The sequence below is a fragment of the Nothobranchius furzeri genome, chromosome 11, assembly GCF_043380555.1.
Source record: "Nothobranchius furzeri strain GRZ-AD chromosome 11, NfurGRZ-RIMD1, whole genome shotgun sequence".
NCBI lineage: Eukaryota > Metazoa > Chordata > Actinopteri > Cyprinodontiformes > Nothobranchiidae > Nothobranchius > Nothobranchius furzeri.
The window spans coordinates 63,038,314-63,056,492 of NC_091751.1; the positions used below are offsets into that span (position 1 = coordinate 63,038,314).

Here is an 18,179-nt window from a genome sequence, read left to right on the forward strand (position 1 = left end):
TGAGCGCTGTGTACCATCCCGGGTGACTGATGAGCTGTAGTGATTTAAGCACCTGCCTTACACCAGGATATGTGGCACAGTTCTTAACTTCTACCACTCAGTACAACACATTTTTATCATTACAATGTGCTCATGTTGGCTACAGTAACTTGTTGACTATGTTGCTAGGTAGAACCAGAACATAAACCTAAAACCTCAAATCTACTACACTAACAACAGGATCCGTCAAATGTAGTTTGTGATTTGTAAAACTGGTGAAAGTAAAAAATAAAGGTTGTTTTGAACTTTTTTTTTTGCAACTGGATAAGAACTGGTCTAGCTCTAAAATTACAGCACCCGCACTTTTCACACCTGGACTATTTTATTCAACGCTTATAGCCGAATCCATCAAACATGGTTTTGGGCTTGTGAATCCTTTTTTATTATTATTTGTGAAAAAGTGTTATCAATTCTTTGACAAATATGGGAATAAAATGTGTGTAGAAAACGGTTAAATGAATCAGCTCTGTGGATGTTCAGCACGCCTAACCTGTGATCCTAGAACTGCCCCTGGTTAGAGTACAACTGACACGAACGATAGGCTAATGGCTAGATCAATTGCAAAGGTCTAAACTATTTTCCAACAGTCTTAAAACATCTAAACTGAGCTAATGGTTATTTCAGATTTCACATTTTCTAACATCCTGCTGGATTTGTAAATAAGAAACCATTCAGAACAAGAACCTGAGATTTTGGAGATAAATCTAAGAGAAATTTAGGACACCGAAGCTGCTTTAAGACAGCAACACCTTTTGATTTTAATTGCACTCAGACTACTTGTTAGCTCTTGTGTCTGGCATCGCTCACGTAATGCAGCTTAGAGCTGAGGGAGACGCCTGTCATCACCTGGGCAGGCGGCCCAGACCTGGGTCCGACCCAGAAACCACCTTCCCTGGCTCGCTAGGAATTTTTTAAAACTCTGCATCATCTTCTGGAGATCAGGGCGCTGGTTCGGAGCCGGTACCAACCCAGAAACCAGCTTCCCTGGCCTAATGCATCTCTACAAACGTCAAGTTTTCTAGACTTCTAGGGTAACTAAATTACCTACGTGCACATGGCTTGAATCTGGACCTTTTTGTACATTCAGAAACCTTCTCCAACAGGTAAGATGGTTTTTATTTTAAACTTTTGCACACAAAAAAATCACTACAAACCGTCAAAATATCAGTTTAAATGTGCTGAAGACTTTGGATTAGATTGCAAACATAATCAGGATGAACTTATTCATAGTTGGAGTCTGGTGGTTTCAGTTACAGCCACTCACATCAGCTCCTCAATCTGTTTTTAAAAGGTTGTCAGCATCCAAATGAGCTGAGAGGAAATTCCAGGCAGCCACAGTCCCAAAGCAGCGACGCAGATATAAATAAAGAGCAGCCCATAGGATGCCTTTTAAGTTTTACCGTAACGTGTGTTTATTTGTGCTGCTCTTTTTTCTGTGCTCAAGTTATTAATTAATTTGTACTCGGCAACACTTCCCCGTGCACATTCGCATGCAGACATGCAGCGCACAGATGGAAATGCTGAAATAGAAACAATAGGCTCTAAAAGCCATTTAGATGATTACATAACAAGGGAGATCCCCTTAATATTAATTGGTGTATCATCGTTTTTATGGCCCACGCAGCTTGACCTGCAGATAATCACGATCTGCAGACGGAGGGCATGGATGGTGTCATTCTCTCTGGCGTATTATTCATTCAGAGAAGGGCTTCAAATATTCTACAAGCAGCTTTGGTGACGGCAGCGCTAAAACCTGAGAATGTGTCTCAACTGTTTATGTAAAATTCCTATTTTTGTTTGATTTTTTAAAAAATGGGAGAGATCTGTGTCTGAGTGAAAAATCCCTGTGGCTGGCACGAGCGGACAGAAACAGGAAGGCAATTTTAAAAAGAGGAATAAATTGATTAGAAACACCCGACCCTGTTACATCAGGCAGCTGGGAGCGGTTGGATTCCATCTATCATTCTCTAAAACCCTGTGTCATGTTTTAGGTTATGCTTTATTTTCAGCCTTTATGTCGGGTATCTGTACCAAACTTGTGCTAACCATTCTCACGGGACGAGCGAGGAAACTGCCAGGGGAAATACGCGCCCAGGGTTTTAGAGCAACTGCCCTTCTTCGAGAGCCGCTTTAAGGTGTGTGTTGGTGATGCGATCTGAAAAGGGTAACCGGGACAACCCAGATTCAGTACTGAGTGCTGCTAAGTGGACACAAAGCTTTGTTGGAACAGCATACATGTTTCTTCCACCTGTCATTCAAATGTCTGGGAATGCCTGCATCTCTAGCAACACCTGAGAAGAAGCACAGCACAGTCTAATGGACTCCAAAGAGGTTCATTTGTGCTTTTGTAGTTTTATAACACAATAATGAGAGCTATTATTGGGCCCAATGAGTAAAATGTTACCCATATTAAATGTAATAGTGTAAAAAATGAAATAAAACTGTCAGAATTTGTCTATTTGAAACCATCTTGCTGCTGATGCTCTTGCACAGATGTGATATTGCACAATAAAACAGAATGTATATGATAAATGCATACTTTAGTTGCTGAGGGATTGTAATGTGTTGTCAATTTGAGAGTTAATAAAGCAGGCCGGAAAGCACCGATCTCCTTCCTTCACTGAGTTAAACATGTAAAAAAATGCCTTCTCAACATGAATTGTGCTCAGTTTGAAGAAAATGTAAAAAAGGGAATGAAGTTGATTCAGTTTTGGGACATTTTAGGTTAAGAAACCAAAAGCAATCATGCACATACAAAGGCTTTTTTTCTTTTTTCATGAAGACTTAAAAGGAAAAAACTTGACACTTTCTGAGCTGGAGAGAAGATTAGCCTCTTTTTTTCCAACAGGCAAAAGCGCTCTAATAAAAATCAATGCAAATGCATTGCAGCAGCATCATTATGCAGATTACTGCCTTTGCTGTGGCCACAGCATGGTACAAATGAAAACCATCTCCTTCTCAGGGCTTTCAAACAAAAATCAAGACTATTTACTTCTATATTCATTTTCTGTGAGCTCTATGTAAGCTATTCTAATGATGCTAAAATCAAACCTTTATCATAATTATTATTATTATTATAGTACAGTTCGATTTTCCATCCAACACCATCTCTTTTAGACTGTTTTATGTAGTGTAAACTGAATTGAGATCTCTTGGATAGGAATTTGGTAAAATCCATATTTAATGATGAGTTTTAAGGTTTCAGATAAACGAAGATGCTGAGTTAATCATTGGTTTAATTTGCTCTCTGTGTTTGATTTTTGTGCTGTAGTTATTTTTCTGCAGTGGACATCTCCATGAAGCCTTTGCAGGCTTCCACTTACAAGCATTTGAGCAAAATGTTGTCAGACAAGTCGGCCCTCTCAGACAGAAATAATAAAACCAACCGTCTAGCTGTGCTCAAGTGGAACATCCATCACTTTGGCGCTTGACAGCATCACTGGCTGCTCCTTTATTTTGATTAAATAGTAAACTAATAAAATCCTACAGCCCTATTTTGTATACAGAATGTAACTTCAATCGTCCACTATGTCAAGGCAGGCGCGCAGTTAGGGTGGGGGACGGGGGGATCTGTCCCCCCCAGATTCAGATAGACCCCGATCCGTCCCCCGCACTAAGGCCAGAAAGAAAACAAAACAGTGCTTATTGTGAACAAAGTTGAGTGAGGTTTTCTGTTGTGCTTTAAAATAGAAAATTTGATTTAAAGACATGGAAGTAGGGCTGGGCGATATATTGATATTTTTAAAAATATTGATATAGTTTTTAAACAAGAAACAAGATGACTTCATATCTTGATATTGATTTAACTGGTCAAACTGCTATGCTAGCGATTAGCTGCTATGCTAGCGACTAGTTGCTCCATCTCTAAGCAGTCATTACATGTATTCTCACAAGTTTGCTCAATCTGAGAACCTCTGGGTAAATTTGCTGCTCTAAACTTTGCATTTGGATTCCTGGTTTTTAATTATTTGGGGTTGTTTATTTGGGTCTGTTTTTCCAATCTGCTTGTGCGGAGACACGAGCCAAACCCCTCCCTCTCCTGTGTAATCAGGAAACATCTACGGAATGCCGGAGTGGCCAAATTACCTCAAACATATTGTAAAGGTTTGAATAGTAAAATATGGGGTTACCGTTTTATTTTGAAGGTGAGCTCAACAGGTGAGAAATGTTGTTCCGATTTTTTCCACTATGCTTTGCTATGCTAGTAAATACTCCGTTACGAGCGATTCTGTTGAAAAAGTTAAGAGTGTGTAAGGCGTGGGTTACGGCGACAGTAGCCAGAAAATAATACTCATAATTGAGCAACCAGAGACTCTGAGTCATTATAGTGTAATAGCTGATATGAGCCAATAATGTCAGATTCCAGCCATGTTTGCCCTAATAACTAATAACTCCATGGTGCATGACCCATGTGATCTTCAGTAGATGCAATTACGTCATCATACATTTAGCTTAATATGATAGATTATTTTTTCTCTGGACAAGAAATAAATGATATGGCCCATCTCTAGATGAAATTTAAATAATTTTACATTAATTATATTATATACCGTAATTTCCGGACTATAGAGCGCACCTCAATATAACCGCACCAACAAAAAAAAAGGTTTTCTACTCACACACGCCGCACTCAAATACAGCAGCAACCACATGCAGGTCTCTGGTGCACAGCGCATGTACGGCCATAACATAAGATAATTAGACAGAAAGACGCTACACGGAGGTTTTTCGTTGTTGATTTAATTCAACAAAACTAATTTTATACATGGGTGAACGTGCCTGCAAGTTTAGAAAAGAACACCTGATAGCATTCATATTTCTGGATGGTTATAAAATAAAAGCAGAACTGACACGTTACTACCGGTAATTTGCATGTTTAGAAGAAAAGAACAGCGCTGACACAGCATTAATAAGCCCTGGATGATTAGAAAATAAAAACTGCACACAAAACATGCCTGGTTAGTAAATAAAACACACTTGCCTACCAGAAAAAGTCATTCGCTCTCATCTTCCTCTTGCACACTAAAGCCATTAAAGTCCTCTTCTTCAGTGTCGGAGTTGAACAGCCTCAGAAGAGCTTCGTCACATACCTTTTCCGTGGCGATGTCCATGTCGCTGTCCGTGTTGCTGTCATCATCCCCGGGTGAAACTGGCTTGAATGAGTTCTTCCTACTGCCGCCTCCAGCGCCGAACCATGGATTCATTCATGCCGAGCTTACGTGCGGCAGCCTTCGTCGTGCCGGCTGCTTGCATGTGCTAAATTAAAATGAGCACTTTCTTCGATTTCCCTTTTGACTTCCACCTGTTTCACTTTCTGCTAAAGCGCCCCCTGGCAGGTGAAGGAAAATCTTCTGTAAAGCCGCACCTCATTATTAGCCGCATGGTTCAAAGCGTGGGAAAAAAAGTAGCGGCTTATAGTCCGGAAAATACGGTAAATAAAAAGTGCCTGTGGGACATTTGATACACCTCTAGCTCTCAACTGTGTGTGTGTGTGTGTTAATAGACATCTGTACCAGAGAATAGGCACTAAGGTTAAAGTTTGACAAGAATCAATACATTTTTATGCATTTAATCTACTGACTTATTTATAGAATTTTTCAAGACAGTTTGAAGTGAGTTAACTTGTAAACACTTTACAGGAGGAAAAATATCGAGATATATGTCGTATATCGGAATTCAGCAAAAAGACATTGAGATATGAGTTTTGGTCCATATCGCTCAGCCCTACATGGAAGGTTATGTTTTTGTCTAAATTAAATCCCAAAAAAATTCCAGACTGACTTGTTCATACCTATATTTGCCATTTCAGGCACGGTGGCGGTGTAGGGGCCCTCGTCGAAAACAGGAGGGTTGTCGTTGATGTCCTGCACTCGAATTATGAACTGTGACGAGGGCTCCAGGGGACGTTCGGTCTGCCTGTCGGTGGCCGTGGCAATGAGACGGTACTCATCTTTCTCTTCGCGGTCCAGCGGCTTGGTGACGTGAATGTTACCCGTTTTCTCGTCTATCACAAAGACGGAGCCCGCCCCCTCACCTCGCAGGATATACTTAGTGCGGCCATCATTCCTGTCCATGTCAGTGTGGAGCTGGAAGAGGAGAAGCGAAAAAGGGGAGGAAAAAGGAATGAAAGATGGAAAGAAGGAGAGGAAAGGTGGGCAAAGAAGGAAACATGTGGAGAAGTTGGACGATGAGAGGTGGCGGGGGTGTGGGGGGGGGGGGGACAAGAGTAAAAACCAGTTAAGTTGAAACTTAAGATTGTTTTCTCAAGACAGTCGGGCAGCGAAGACAAAACAAGCAGATTATCCTCTGCATGCCTCCAGGATGTAATGAATTTAAAAAGAAGCAGACAAAAGAAATACAAACAAACCCCCCCACCCCCCACCCCCATACACACACACACGCACACACACACACCCCACCCCCACCCACTGGCTTGCTTTCACGCCATCTTCATTCTGCGCTGTTTGTTTCTATTTATGCGTACTGTATGAACAGTTACGAAGCTGGATCTCTCTAATCTTCTAGACACCCAGAACACACGCTCTCCCTCTAACACTCAAAGCCTCTCACGCCGCCTCCAGCAGCAACGGACAGAGAGATGCTCACATGCAGTGGGTATTTAATGAAAGCACCAAATCAAAGGAATAATGAACAGTAGGCCAATCAATTATTCCCTAACAGGTGTTTATGAGTGAGAATGGAGGGGTGTGTGGCAGCAGGGCGTTTGGTATCGATCACGGCCCTGTGTTGTGTTTTATTGGATCAGCGCCTGGCGGGACGGCAGAGCAGCAGGGTGCCCAGCATCCTCTCATGCAGCGAGAGGCGGTATCAGGAAAGGCTCCACACTGTCCTCTGTCCCTGATGAGAAAGACAAGTCAGCGGGATGCGGCGAGCGCATCAAGATTCAATCTCAGCAATCCGTCTCCTACGTGGGTCGAATAGCAACTGTGACCAAAAAACCGAGCAGTAAATTAGGCCCCACTCACAAGAAAGTGTGACATTGTGACTTGAGATGGAGAGAAGACAGGGGAGAGGATGAGGGTTTAGCTCAGGAAGGCATTGTTGCGTGGCAACAGCTAAGCACATTTGCTAAATGAAAAGAGAATGGATACTGTGCGTCTGAATGTTCATTTACTTTGAGGATTGCCATTTTTCATGGGGGGAAATGGCACAAATATGCCAGCTTCCTGGGGGGGTAATGATAAGTGCGGATGTTGACAAGGTGGTTTGAAGCAAGGAGCACATTCACGACTCCAGAAACTCAGATGAAAGCTAAAACTATCTGAACAATCAGATTTGAAATTTAAAGAGCTCTGTATGATTCATTTATGTAAATTAAAATGCCAAATGGAGATTGTAAGAGCACACCCACCGACAGTTGACAGAACATTATGAGCTGCGTGCAAAAACTAGAAATAAAGCTAAAGAATGCGTTCTTAAATCTTGACTTTAGAAGAAAGCGTTTGGATTTGTTCTAATTATTCATAGCGGTTCAAACATATTCATGATCTGTGAAAAGGGATTCAAGCTCAGTGATGACATTTTACAATGTAGAAGGTAAGAAGTTTCTCCTAACAATAAAATTACCAGGATACTTTCCACAAAGGAGCTGCACAACCATAGCAATAATAACAACACCATATCACTGGAGGTGCAAACACACTGGTCACAGGTAAAGTCATGTCAGTAGGATACATTTGCATGTCGTGGCCTTGATGATTCATCGTTCTGATAAAACTGTTTTAGCAGCATTAAAGTTTGTTTTAGATGTCACATACTTATCAACCAATTAAATCAAACATAGTTGATACATTTAAAACAGGGGTGTCAAACATGCGGCCCGCGGGCCGGATCCGGCCTGCAAGCGGGTTAAATCCGGCCCGCGAGATGGTTGTGTAAACTTTATTTTCATACTTTACAATGTAGAGTGAAAATAAACGTATCTTTGTGAGCAAGTTTTCTCTGTAATGAGTATAAATAGAAAAGCTGCGCTCAAGGCTCACACAAGAACTTGAATCACATCCTGAAGCTGGACGCCACTCAGGATGTGACTTCTGATATTGATGTGCTGGTGAAAGCTAAAAGATGTAAAGTAAAATGAGTCAAATATACTTTCAGTGCTGCATGAAACTGATCTTGCAATATGATCTGTAAGCTCTTTGAATCACTAAGGAATGTTTTTTTTAATTGATTGATTTTTTTTTCAAATTTTCAAGTACACTTCAGGTGTTGTACTTGTACTACACTGTCCTCAGGCTCCAGCCTTGTTTTATATTGATTGTATTAAAACAAAGAAAACAATCTGAAGTTGTTTTTTTTTATTTACCGGTCCGGCCCACTTGGGACTAGATTTCCCTCAACGTGGCCCCTGAGCTAAAATGAGTTTGACACCCCTGATTTAAACTTTATAGCATCCATCCATCCATCCATTTTCATCCGCTTATCCGGAGTCGGGTCGCGGGGGCAGTAGCCTAAGTCGAGAGGCCCAGACTTCCCTCTCCCCACCCACTTGGGCCAGCTCCTCCGGGGGAATCCCAAGGCGTTCCCTGGCCAGGTAAGAGACATAGTCCCTCCACTGTGCCCTGGGTCTACCTTTAGGTCTCCTCCCAGTTGGACTTGCCCGGAAAACCTCACCAGGGAGGCGTCCAGGAGGCATCGTGACCAGATGCCCGAGCCACCTCAACTGGCTCCTCTCGATGTGAAGGAGCAGCGGGTCTACTCCGAGCCCCTCCCAAATGACCGAGCTTCTCACCCTATCTCTAAGGGAGAGCCCAGCCACTCTTCGGAGAAAACTAATTTCGGGCGCTTGTATCCGCGATCTCGTTCTTTCGGTCCCCACCCAAAGCTCATGACCATAGGTGAGGGCAGGAACGTAGATCGTATTGATAGCATTTTTATCATTAATAATTGTTCATGTTTCAAAACTCAGATTAACTCGAGGTAAAGAAGTATAATTATACATTTTGATCTATAGTGGAGAAGAAATATTTGTCTAACTTTACACATTGTTATTCAGCAATATTATTTTTAAAATATCACTTAAAGGTTGAATATTGAACAATTTAATTAAGAACTTATTTATTTTTAAATACCTCAATGAGGCATTTGGAGGTGTTCTGAATAAAGGTATGTTATTTCCGTTAAAAGCTATATTTTATTTTAAATAAATCAAATATTTATTTTGACGGGCACAACACTGGGTTTATGTTGACATCTACATGCCAAAAGAGGGCACTGTTGTGGGTTGCTAAACAGTCTAGCGAAGCTGGCACTGTGGAAAGTGACTCGGCAAGTCAAGCAGTTGCTTCTGAGCCCAGAAGATGTCGCTATACTTCTCAGAAGAAGAGCGACCATAAAAGATCTAAAACCAGACTGTGTTTAGGTGAAGCCTACTCAAATAAAACATTTCACTATTTGTTGGCCGGAAACCTTTTTTTATTCTTGCAACTACAAACTCCACACACTTGGTGTTCGTGTTCCATATTCAACCTTTACTACGTTTCTCGCTTCTTAAGGCTGATTCATGCTTCTCCGTCTGCGTCAGTGCGGAGACAACGTGAAGCTGAAGTTTCTGGCTCAAGAACAGCTGAAAATCAGTTTGAAAGCCATATTTTTAATTATTTTGTGTTACATTTACAACTAACCAGCACACTAACATAGTAATAGCCAGTAAATAAAGTGATCAACCACATGCTAGCATTGCTGTTTTGTTTGTACCTCTGACAACACGGTGGCTATTTTGCTAAATCAATGTATAATTAGATGCTTGTTTATCTTTGTCTTTTGGTTATTTAGGACGATGAAAGTGGTAAAATAGATCAAAACAACTCCTTGTTTTGGTTTCTAGGGCATGTGAAACACACTGTTTCTCCAAATGTCTGAATTTTTGAGTCTATGTGGAATCAAACCTCCTCTTTCGATGGAGTTTTTCAAAAATCTTACTTCTTGCCAGAAACTTTCTTTACATATGGATGAGAGATGCAAGCGCAGCAGAAAACCTCCCGATGCAGATGGTGCTCGAATCTCACAGCATGGTAACTCTTTTAGTCCATTTCTTAAATTCTTTTAGGATGATGGGTTTAAATTGTGTGATGTGAATTTAGATCCGACCCAGTTGTCAGAACAGAAAGTGCAGCCTGACAGAAATGTCTTCAAGATGGCTCCATGAAGTCAGGTGTTTTCTGTTGGTTTCACAGTTGAAAATGTAACAGCTCTGTACTCCTCTCTGGGTAACAGTGAAGCTATTATCTATAATATGTGGGTCTCACAGGCAGGTATGAGTGTAAAAGTAAAAAAGTTTCCTCAGAAAGTAGAACAGGACTTTAGCTCTTTTAATCCAGGTACTTAGTTAGCAGGCAAGCTAGCAATGATTCAAGGAGGCTTTGAAAACATTGGGAGAATATTTTATGCTACTTTGAAAACAGATTCAGTCCTTGATTTTCATAACATGATATTTCATAATTGTGGTGTCGTGTAACTCCTCTCATTATTCTTTTTGCTCTTTCCAGGTCATTTCCAGCACCCATGAGTAACATTTGTACAAAGAGCTTCTTTCACTGCAACTAGTTTTAACTGTCACAGCATGAAACGCACGGGAGCAAGTGATGGTATTAAAGATGCTGTTTTCATGTGTCTGGCTGAGTTATAACCAGGGGACCTTTTGCTAGCATGCACCACGACAGAACTCTGAAAATGAGGGAGCTGCAAAGCGTAAAACCATAATTGATGCCATTATTTACACCTTTGCCATTAGTGGAAAGAGTGTTTTGTAGTACATGGCCTGTCTCTAGCTGTCCCTATAGTTCTTGTTTTTGTTCGGTGATGCAATCAGAGCCTTGTTCTTGTTAATGAGACTTCCCCTGTGTAAGCCATCCCACACACACACACTCACACACACACACACAAACACACCATCCCTCTACCAGACTGTCAATACAAGGATTGCTACCACACACTTCCAAATTGCTCTTTATTGTCAGTCGGGTTAAAACAAATGTCCACCGTTCCTGAGTGTGGTTCTTTTAAGGTTTGTTGGTGTGGAAAGTGGTTAAGATGTTAACTTTCTTCCATCTAGAGAGAGTTGAGTTGGTTCTCTATAGATTTAATCAAATTAAACTGTGCAGAATTGATTTCACCTTCCCTTCTGGGATCAGGCTGCTGACTGTCCATCTGCTTTTCTTCCCAAAGCAAACTACAAAGACAAGGTGTTATATTCTTATAGTAATATAGAAGATGAAGTCTTTACTTGTACAACTAGTGTTCTGGGACGCCTTAAGACCTTATTTGTGCTTGAAAAAGACCCCTCTACACTCTCCAGCAGAGCTTTCTTTGAACTTGAAAAAAATGGAATAACCTCCTTCACTATGAAGACATTCACGATGCTAAACCTTAAAATTGTCCACATAATGTACAGTGCAGTTGAATGTGGTAAGAAATGAGCCTTTCCTTATGACTGACCCATTGACATCTATGTTTGGTTGCTTATGTATAGCCTCTGTGGAGGGGAGCTCTGTAACTCTGACATTTCTCATTTGTAGGATAATAAAGGTATTTTCAATTCAATAATTTACTTCTGCTACCAAATTCCACATCCCTGTTACTCCCTTCTGTGTACCTAGCAGGTTCTATACATCACCAGGAAATATCCCCACAAAAGTCTCCTACAGCAGCACCACTCCTTGGGCTAAATCCTGGCAGGAATCCCACAGAACGATTCAGGATGGTGCCATGAGATAAATATCCCTGACCTACTTGCACAATGTTGATGGTTGATTCATGCATGCATCAAGCAAGCGTGGTCAGTCGCACTTGAAATTCTGCCCTTAGCATGCCAGTGATAATCATGATTACAATGCTATCAAGACCCCAGTGCACAACTAATGTTCAAATTACCCGAAGCAACCTTTGAATATGCTCTAATTTGTAATGGTGAGCCCACTGTGTTCTTCATACCGCCTGAAGACCAGATTTTTCACACTGCACCATCGTCTTCACCTTTTTTAAAGGGGTAACTGAAGCATTGCTGTAATCACACAGGACACGTGCCTGAAACCTGAAAGAAGGCTGCAAAGCACCAGAGAGACCAAAAGAATTACCAGTCACCATTCAACAATGCAGGTATTCCAAACTCGGTCCAACATGGTTTAAAGTTATTTGGTTTGATCAATCAGTGACACGTGTGCAGCATGTTCACAGGCTTCCCTTTGGCTTTGGCTTGCACTAACACAAACTAATGGGCTTCTCTCATCTTTGGAGGAGGCCATCCGGGGCCAATTGGCCAAAACCTCCGTCCGGTCAGGACCACCACAGGAGCCCGGCTTCTCTTTCTCCTTAACGAAGAGCCATTAACAATCAAAGTCTTAACGGCCCTGCAGCTTAACGAGGGGACTTAACGAGCTTCTTAATGAAGCCCCGGCCATCATTACCACAGTGAGTGGTGGCGGTGCTGATTGAAAGCGCTGCTAAGAGTCGTTCTGAAGCAAAAGAGCCCAGCCTAAGGAAACCAAATCCATTTAAGGCTGACCTCTCACCCTCATCTGTTCCTCCGAGATGAATAGGAAAGCATAATAAGGAAACGCAGTTAACCAGATATTATGGCTGTGGATACTTGATAGCTACGGAGGCAAAACAGCTTTCAGATCTTTCAGCTACCTCTCAAAGTGCTAAAATAACAAAGGTACTACTACATTAAACATCACCAGCTATTCCCATATTTCACATCCTGCTTAACAGGAGAAAAGTGCAACTCCTAACACCAACAGTTCATATCCTCTTGATAAACTATCAAGTAAATCAACAGCCAAATAATATGAAGCCACTGGCCACAGAAGCCAAATTTAGCGACGTGTCACCTCTCCTTAGCGAATGATTTAGGTCTGATGTGCTCCCATTTCTATTTTCATTGATGCTTTTGTGCATGCAACTCCCAGCCTCTCTGCAAACCTAAATCTATTCAATTATTTATATTATCATAAGGTAATATGCGTATACTCATATACTCAATTTCACATTTTTGCAATAACCATAAATCATAAAGAGAGGAGGAAAAGTACTCTCTGCCAACCTCTAAATCACTTAAATAACTAATATCCCATGCACACAATTTCACATTTATGCAGCACAATAAATCATAAAAACACCAAGAAAATGTTTTTTTTCTTCACAGATGTGCATTAGTCTAATGAAAGTGGATGTTTCTCTGACAAATTCTTTGTGTGTGTGTGTGTGTGTGTGTGTGTGTGCGTGCGTGCGTGCGTGCGTGCGTGCGTGCGTGCGTGTGTGTCCCATTATGTTTATGTGTGTCAAAGACAGGGGTGAGGTAAAAGCAGCAAGACAAATAACTGTGTGGAAAATTGGCTTGCAGCTCACGTGAGATGCCAGTAGGCAAACAGAAGCCTTGCAGGGCATCGCTGAGCCCTGTGATTGGCAGCAGGGTTCAATTCCCCAAGCACATCAGGGAAAGTTTGCAAGGGCACGCAGGCAGGTGTGAAAATATCTCCTAATCTCACGGGGGTGGGGGGCTTTTCATCTTCTCTTTGGTGACTTCAAAAGGGCTAGAGGCCTACGGGACAACCAGGAGTTAGGCTTGGTGGATGTGAAAGCTGCAAGATAGGACTGAGCCAGCTCTGTCATATCTACCAGGGGGTGTCAAACAAGCCGAAAAGGCAAGGGTCAGGCAATCGATTTGGAGCAGGTCCACCTATTCAGATATAGGTCTGAAGAACGGAGCCGATCAGGGAAAACGGCAGAGAAATTAATTTGGGACAGAGACCACATGAGCTCCCACGGCTTGAAATGAATCTGTGCCTTGTGGCCAGATTACCTCTCATATCAATGTTTTACCTCCAGGGAATGGTTACGCTGGACACACACACATTTGCATCAATGCGTCTCTTATTGTATGAGAGAACTCAGGAGGAGAATTTCTAGGTGTGTGTGTGTATGCATACGTGTGTGTGGGGGGCGCCGGGGGTACACAACGCCACTTTAAAAAAAGAGTTGTAATGATTCTGACTCTCCTTCTTGCTTGGAAGAGCCTCCACTTGGCAGAGACATAACCCGGAGTGGACAAGAAGCCAACGAAGAATTTGCATGTGTGTGTGTGTGTGTGTGTGTGTGTGTGTGTGTGTGTGTGTGTGTGTGTGCCATTTTGTGAACTCTGCATTTGCCTGCGAGCCTCAGCAGCAGCTGACCCAGAGACAGTGGAAATATTTGAGAGCCAGGAAGTATAAAGCAGCAGGGACTCAGGCCAACATCCACACAGCAGCTAATAGTTAGAGTCAACATCTATTTGGGTTTGGCTCTGGACACGGCTGCTATTATTACCGCGCTGCCAAAAGCCAGAGATGGGTGATAATGCTGTTGTGTGTGTGTGTGTGTGTGTGTGTGTGTGTGTGTGTGTGTGTGTGCGCACGCGTGCGCTCGCGCACACACACACACACACACACACACACACACACACACACACACACATGTTCAAGGCACAGCAGTTTAAGCTCCATGTCTTCTCAACATAAATTGATCTTAGTTTAAAACTCTGGTACAAAAGGTGGAAGGTGATCTTTGTTCCTTCCATGAAAGCTGAACCTTCAGTCATGAATATATTTGTTCTTTACTCCCACCTGCAGAATAGAGGTGGGAAAAATGATCGATTCGAAGATGCATCGCGATTCAGCCATGCATGATTCTGCATCGATGCAGCAACGTGACATAATGAGATTTTTTGAGGTTTTACAACTAATTCTGGGGGCAGAGTTGCAATGACATGCCCACTGCGTTGCTCTAGCGCCAATTTAAAACAGAAAAGGCGGACAGGGATACAGGACCAACATTACCAGTAAAGATGTACCCGTTACATTTAAATCGGATGTCTAGGCTAATTTCGGGTTTTGGGATCCTGGATGTGAAAGAATTACTTAACACAGTATTTGTTTACTATTTTTAAGTTCAGTTGTATTCTATCTTAAAGCTGCTCTACCAAAAACATTATTTCTTATATTATTTAAGTAATTATAGGCAGCACACTTTAAAAATTATTGCTCACCATAGTGAATAGATGAATGTTCTGTTTTTTGGGGATATCGAAATAAAAAAGAAATTGAAAACTATTCTACTGCTTTTATTAAGTAATGAAAAATTTTGTGTGAAGAATCGTGATGCATTTCAGACTCAAATCGAATCTTTAAGCAGATAATCGGAATCGGATCGAATTGTGAGGCAAGTAGAGATGCACACCACTAATGCAGAATAATTCAAGAATGGGCCTGACGAGAACCAGACTGTAAACATCTTCATGTGATGACCACAACATAGACACGTTCAGACCTGTACGGAAAACGTTTTGATTGGTTTTTGTCATCTTTCAAATGGAAATATCTTCCTGCTGATGTTGTTCTGCAAAACACAAGACAAAGTAGCTTCATATTAAGATTGAAAAACATAAAAATTCATCCACTTTCTTGTAATTTGTTGTTCTACTGATTCAATAAAACTTTTTTTTCTTAATCTTCCTTACAACATTTGACCTTTATGGGATGATTCTAGGTTTTCATGCAGGTCATGCTCATGTCTTCCCTTTATGGATGCACATCCTGATTTTTACGATTGCATAATCGCCCGTCTATTCTTCTTGAGCCATTTGGATTTCTCTGGATTATAATTCCTGAAATGATCACTGACTGTAACGGTCAGGGATGACTTCATGTTTCTTATTGAAGCCTTCTTTGATATGACAGAGATTATTGCAGATATAGCAGCTGCATTGTAAACAATCCATGGTGGTTTGCAGCTTGATTGGATTTTTCCACACAACCATTCATGTGAGTTTCATTCTGAAGCTGTGGATGTTTTAAAGCGATCGGTCTGGTTTTTAAGGTCTATTTTAAAAATGTATCATTTGAGACGAATCTAATTGGCATTAAATCCAAAATGAGTCAGATTGGACACAACATCAAAATCACCCTTTGGCTAAATATAATCCAAGCTATTATTGTATCACACAAGAACCAAATCAGATTATAGATGAAAAACAAGCAGATGAATTATTTCAGATTATGTCATGGGCAGATTACATCATCTAAGTCCACAAGGGATTAAAGATGAAATCATGCAACACATTATTCACTCACTGGCCACTTTATTAGGTTCCCTATGCTGAAGCTACTGTACAGTCCCCTTTTTGCTATTTTCATGTTGGTGACACCAGATTCTGACCCGACCATCTGAACGCTGCAGCTGAAATCCAGACTCATCGGACCAGGAAAGGTTTTCCAGTCTGCTCTGGCTCAGTTCTGGTGATCCTGTGGGAATTGTAGCCTCAGTGTCCTATTGACAGGACAGGAGACACCTGGTGTGGTCTTCTGCTGCTGAAGTCCATCTGACTCAGTACCAACATCTTGTGGTTTACAAATTCAATGCTGCAGTGGCCTTTTGAGCTAAAGTCGTATTTCTATTATTTAGAACCAGCCTGCCCTTTCCTCTCTGACCTTTGAGGCCATTTATCCACACAACCACAGCTCACTGGATATTTTCGCTTTTTCAGACCATTTTCTGTAAATCCTAGAGACGGTTGTTGGAGAAAATCCAGGTAGATGAGCAGCTTCATGTTCTTCCAAACCTCCTCCTGATTTATTCTGATCTCCCAAGCAAGTCATCTTCACCACATCTAGATGTTTAAATACCTGATGAACTAATTAGTTATTTGTTTCAACAATATATAAAATATATTAACCTAATAAAGGGACCTATGGGTATACTTTGTCACTAAACTAAACTAATATCCATCCAGCTATCCATTTTCGTCCACTTATCCAGGGCCGGGTCGCAGGGGCAGCAGTCTAAAGCTTGGTTTATGCTTGACGCGTTCACTTTCCGCGCGGTGATGCGGCTCACGGCTGGAACGAGCTTCACAACTTGCAGCGTTTATGGTTCGTGTGGCTCGTCTCTGCGGTGAGCCAATATTCTCCCAAACTGTAGGGGGCAGCATGGAGCTCTACGGCATGCATCCAAAACTACGCCATAGTAGAAGTAGAAATTACTGTTTACAACATGGTCTTTCAGCATTTTTAACAGCGTCCTCGTCTTTTCTGACAGTGCGAGCTATTTCTCTCCAAGAATTATTACCAACATGTTGATCATGGTGATCTCTGAGAGCTGAATCATACAAATGTCTGTATTTACGAACCTCTGCCATACTAGTTCTTGCCGGTCCGCCATGTTTTTCCACGTCCGTCCGTCCACATGGTTAGAAATTTTCTGAGGTGCGCGTTGCGGAAATTCTGGGCCGTGCGGAGGTGCGGTGGAGGGGCGTGGTTGTTAAAATGATGCAACTTTTCCGCGCGGAGCCGTGCGGACCTCGCGGACGCGTCAAGCCTAAACCAACCTTTAGCAGAGAGGCCCAGACTTCCCTCTCCACAGCCACTTAGGCCAGCTCCTCCAGGGGAATCCCAAGGCCAGCTGAGAAACATAACATGTCCTGGGTCTTCCTTGGGTGTCCGCCCGGTTGGACATGCCTGGAAAACCTCTGGCTCCTCTCATTGTGGAGGAGAAGTGGACACCCTGCGGAAACACTAATTTCAGCCGTTTGTATCTACTATCTCACTCAAAGCTGGTGACCACAGATGAGGGTAGGAACGTAGATCGGACGGTAAATCGAGAGCTTGCTAATATGTTACTTAAGTGTGTTTAATTGAACTGAAATGGAACAAGACATTCCCGAATTCATCGCTGATCATTTTTTATGTGACACATTTTTTTTGCCACGATTTTAGTTATCAGACAAAAAAGTGTTTTGTTGCATAGGTTTCAAAAACAAACACAGAGGCTAAAAACCCACCATTCCTAAATAAATAAATAAATAAAACAACAGAGGGAGCCAAGTAAGACTGAAACAGATCGACATTAAAAATTTAACAGCTTCTAAATCGAACCATTTACCACCTCTGGTGAAAATTTGCAAGCAAATTCCTCCATGACTTATAAAGCCATTCTGCTAACAGACAAACAAACCAAACCACCAAGTGAAAATATTAAATGTGAGAAATCCTCCTACAAGACCACAACAAACCATTAAGATCATGTAAAACAACCACAGCCATAAATAGGATGCAAACAGCCTCTCACTTAGACGCGATACACATTTG

At 41.7% G+C, this 18,179-nt stretch overlaps 1 protein-coding gene across 3 annotated transcripts in view; it reads right to left on the reverse strand.

Annotated features, from left to right (window-relative positions):
• Positions 1 to 18,179, reverse strand: part of LOC107384231 (cadherin-24) — a 246,651-nt gene that overhangs the window by 118,416 nt on the left and 110,056 nt on the right. For all 3 annotated transcript variants that reach the window (XM_070541737.1, XM_070541738.1, XM_070541739.1), the window contains one exon: positions 5,831 to 6,125. In XM_070541737.1, coding sequence (XP_070397838.1) covers positions 5,831 to 6,125 — 295 coding nt within the window. The remainder of the gene's footprint in view (positions 1 to 5,830; positions 6,126 to 18,179) is intronic.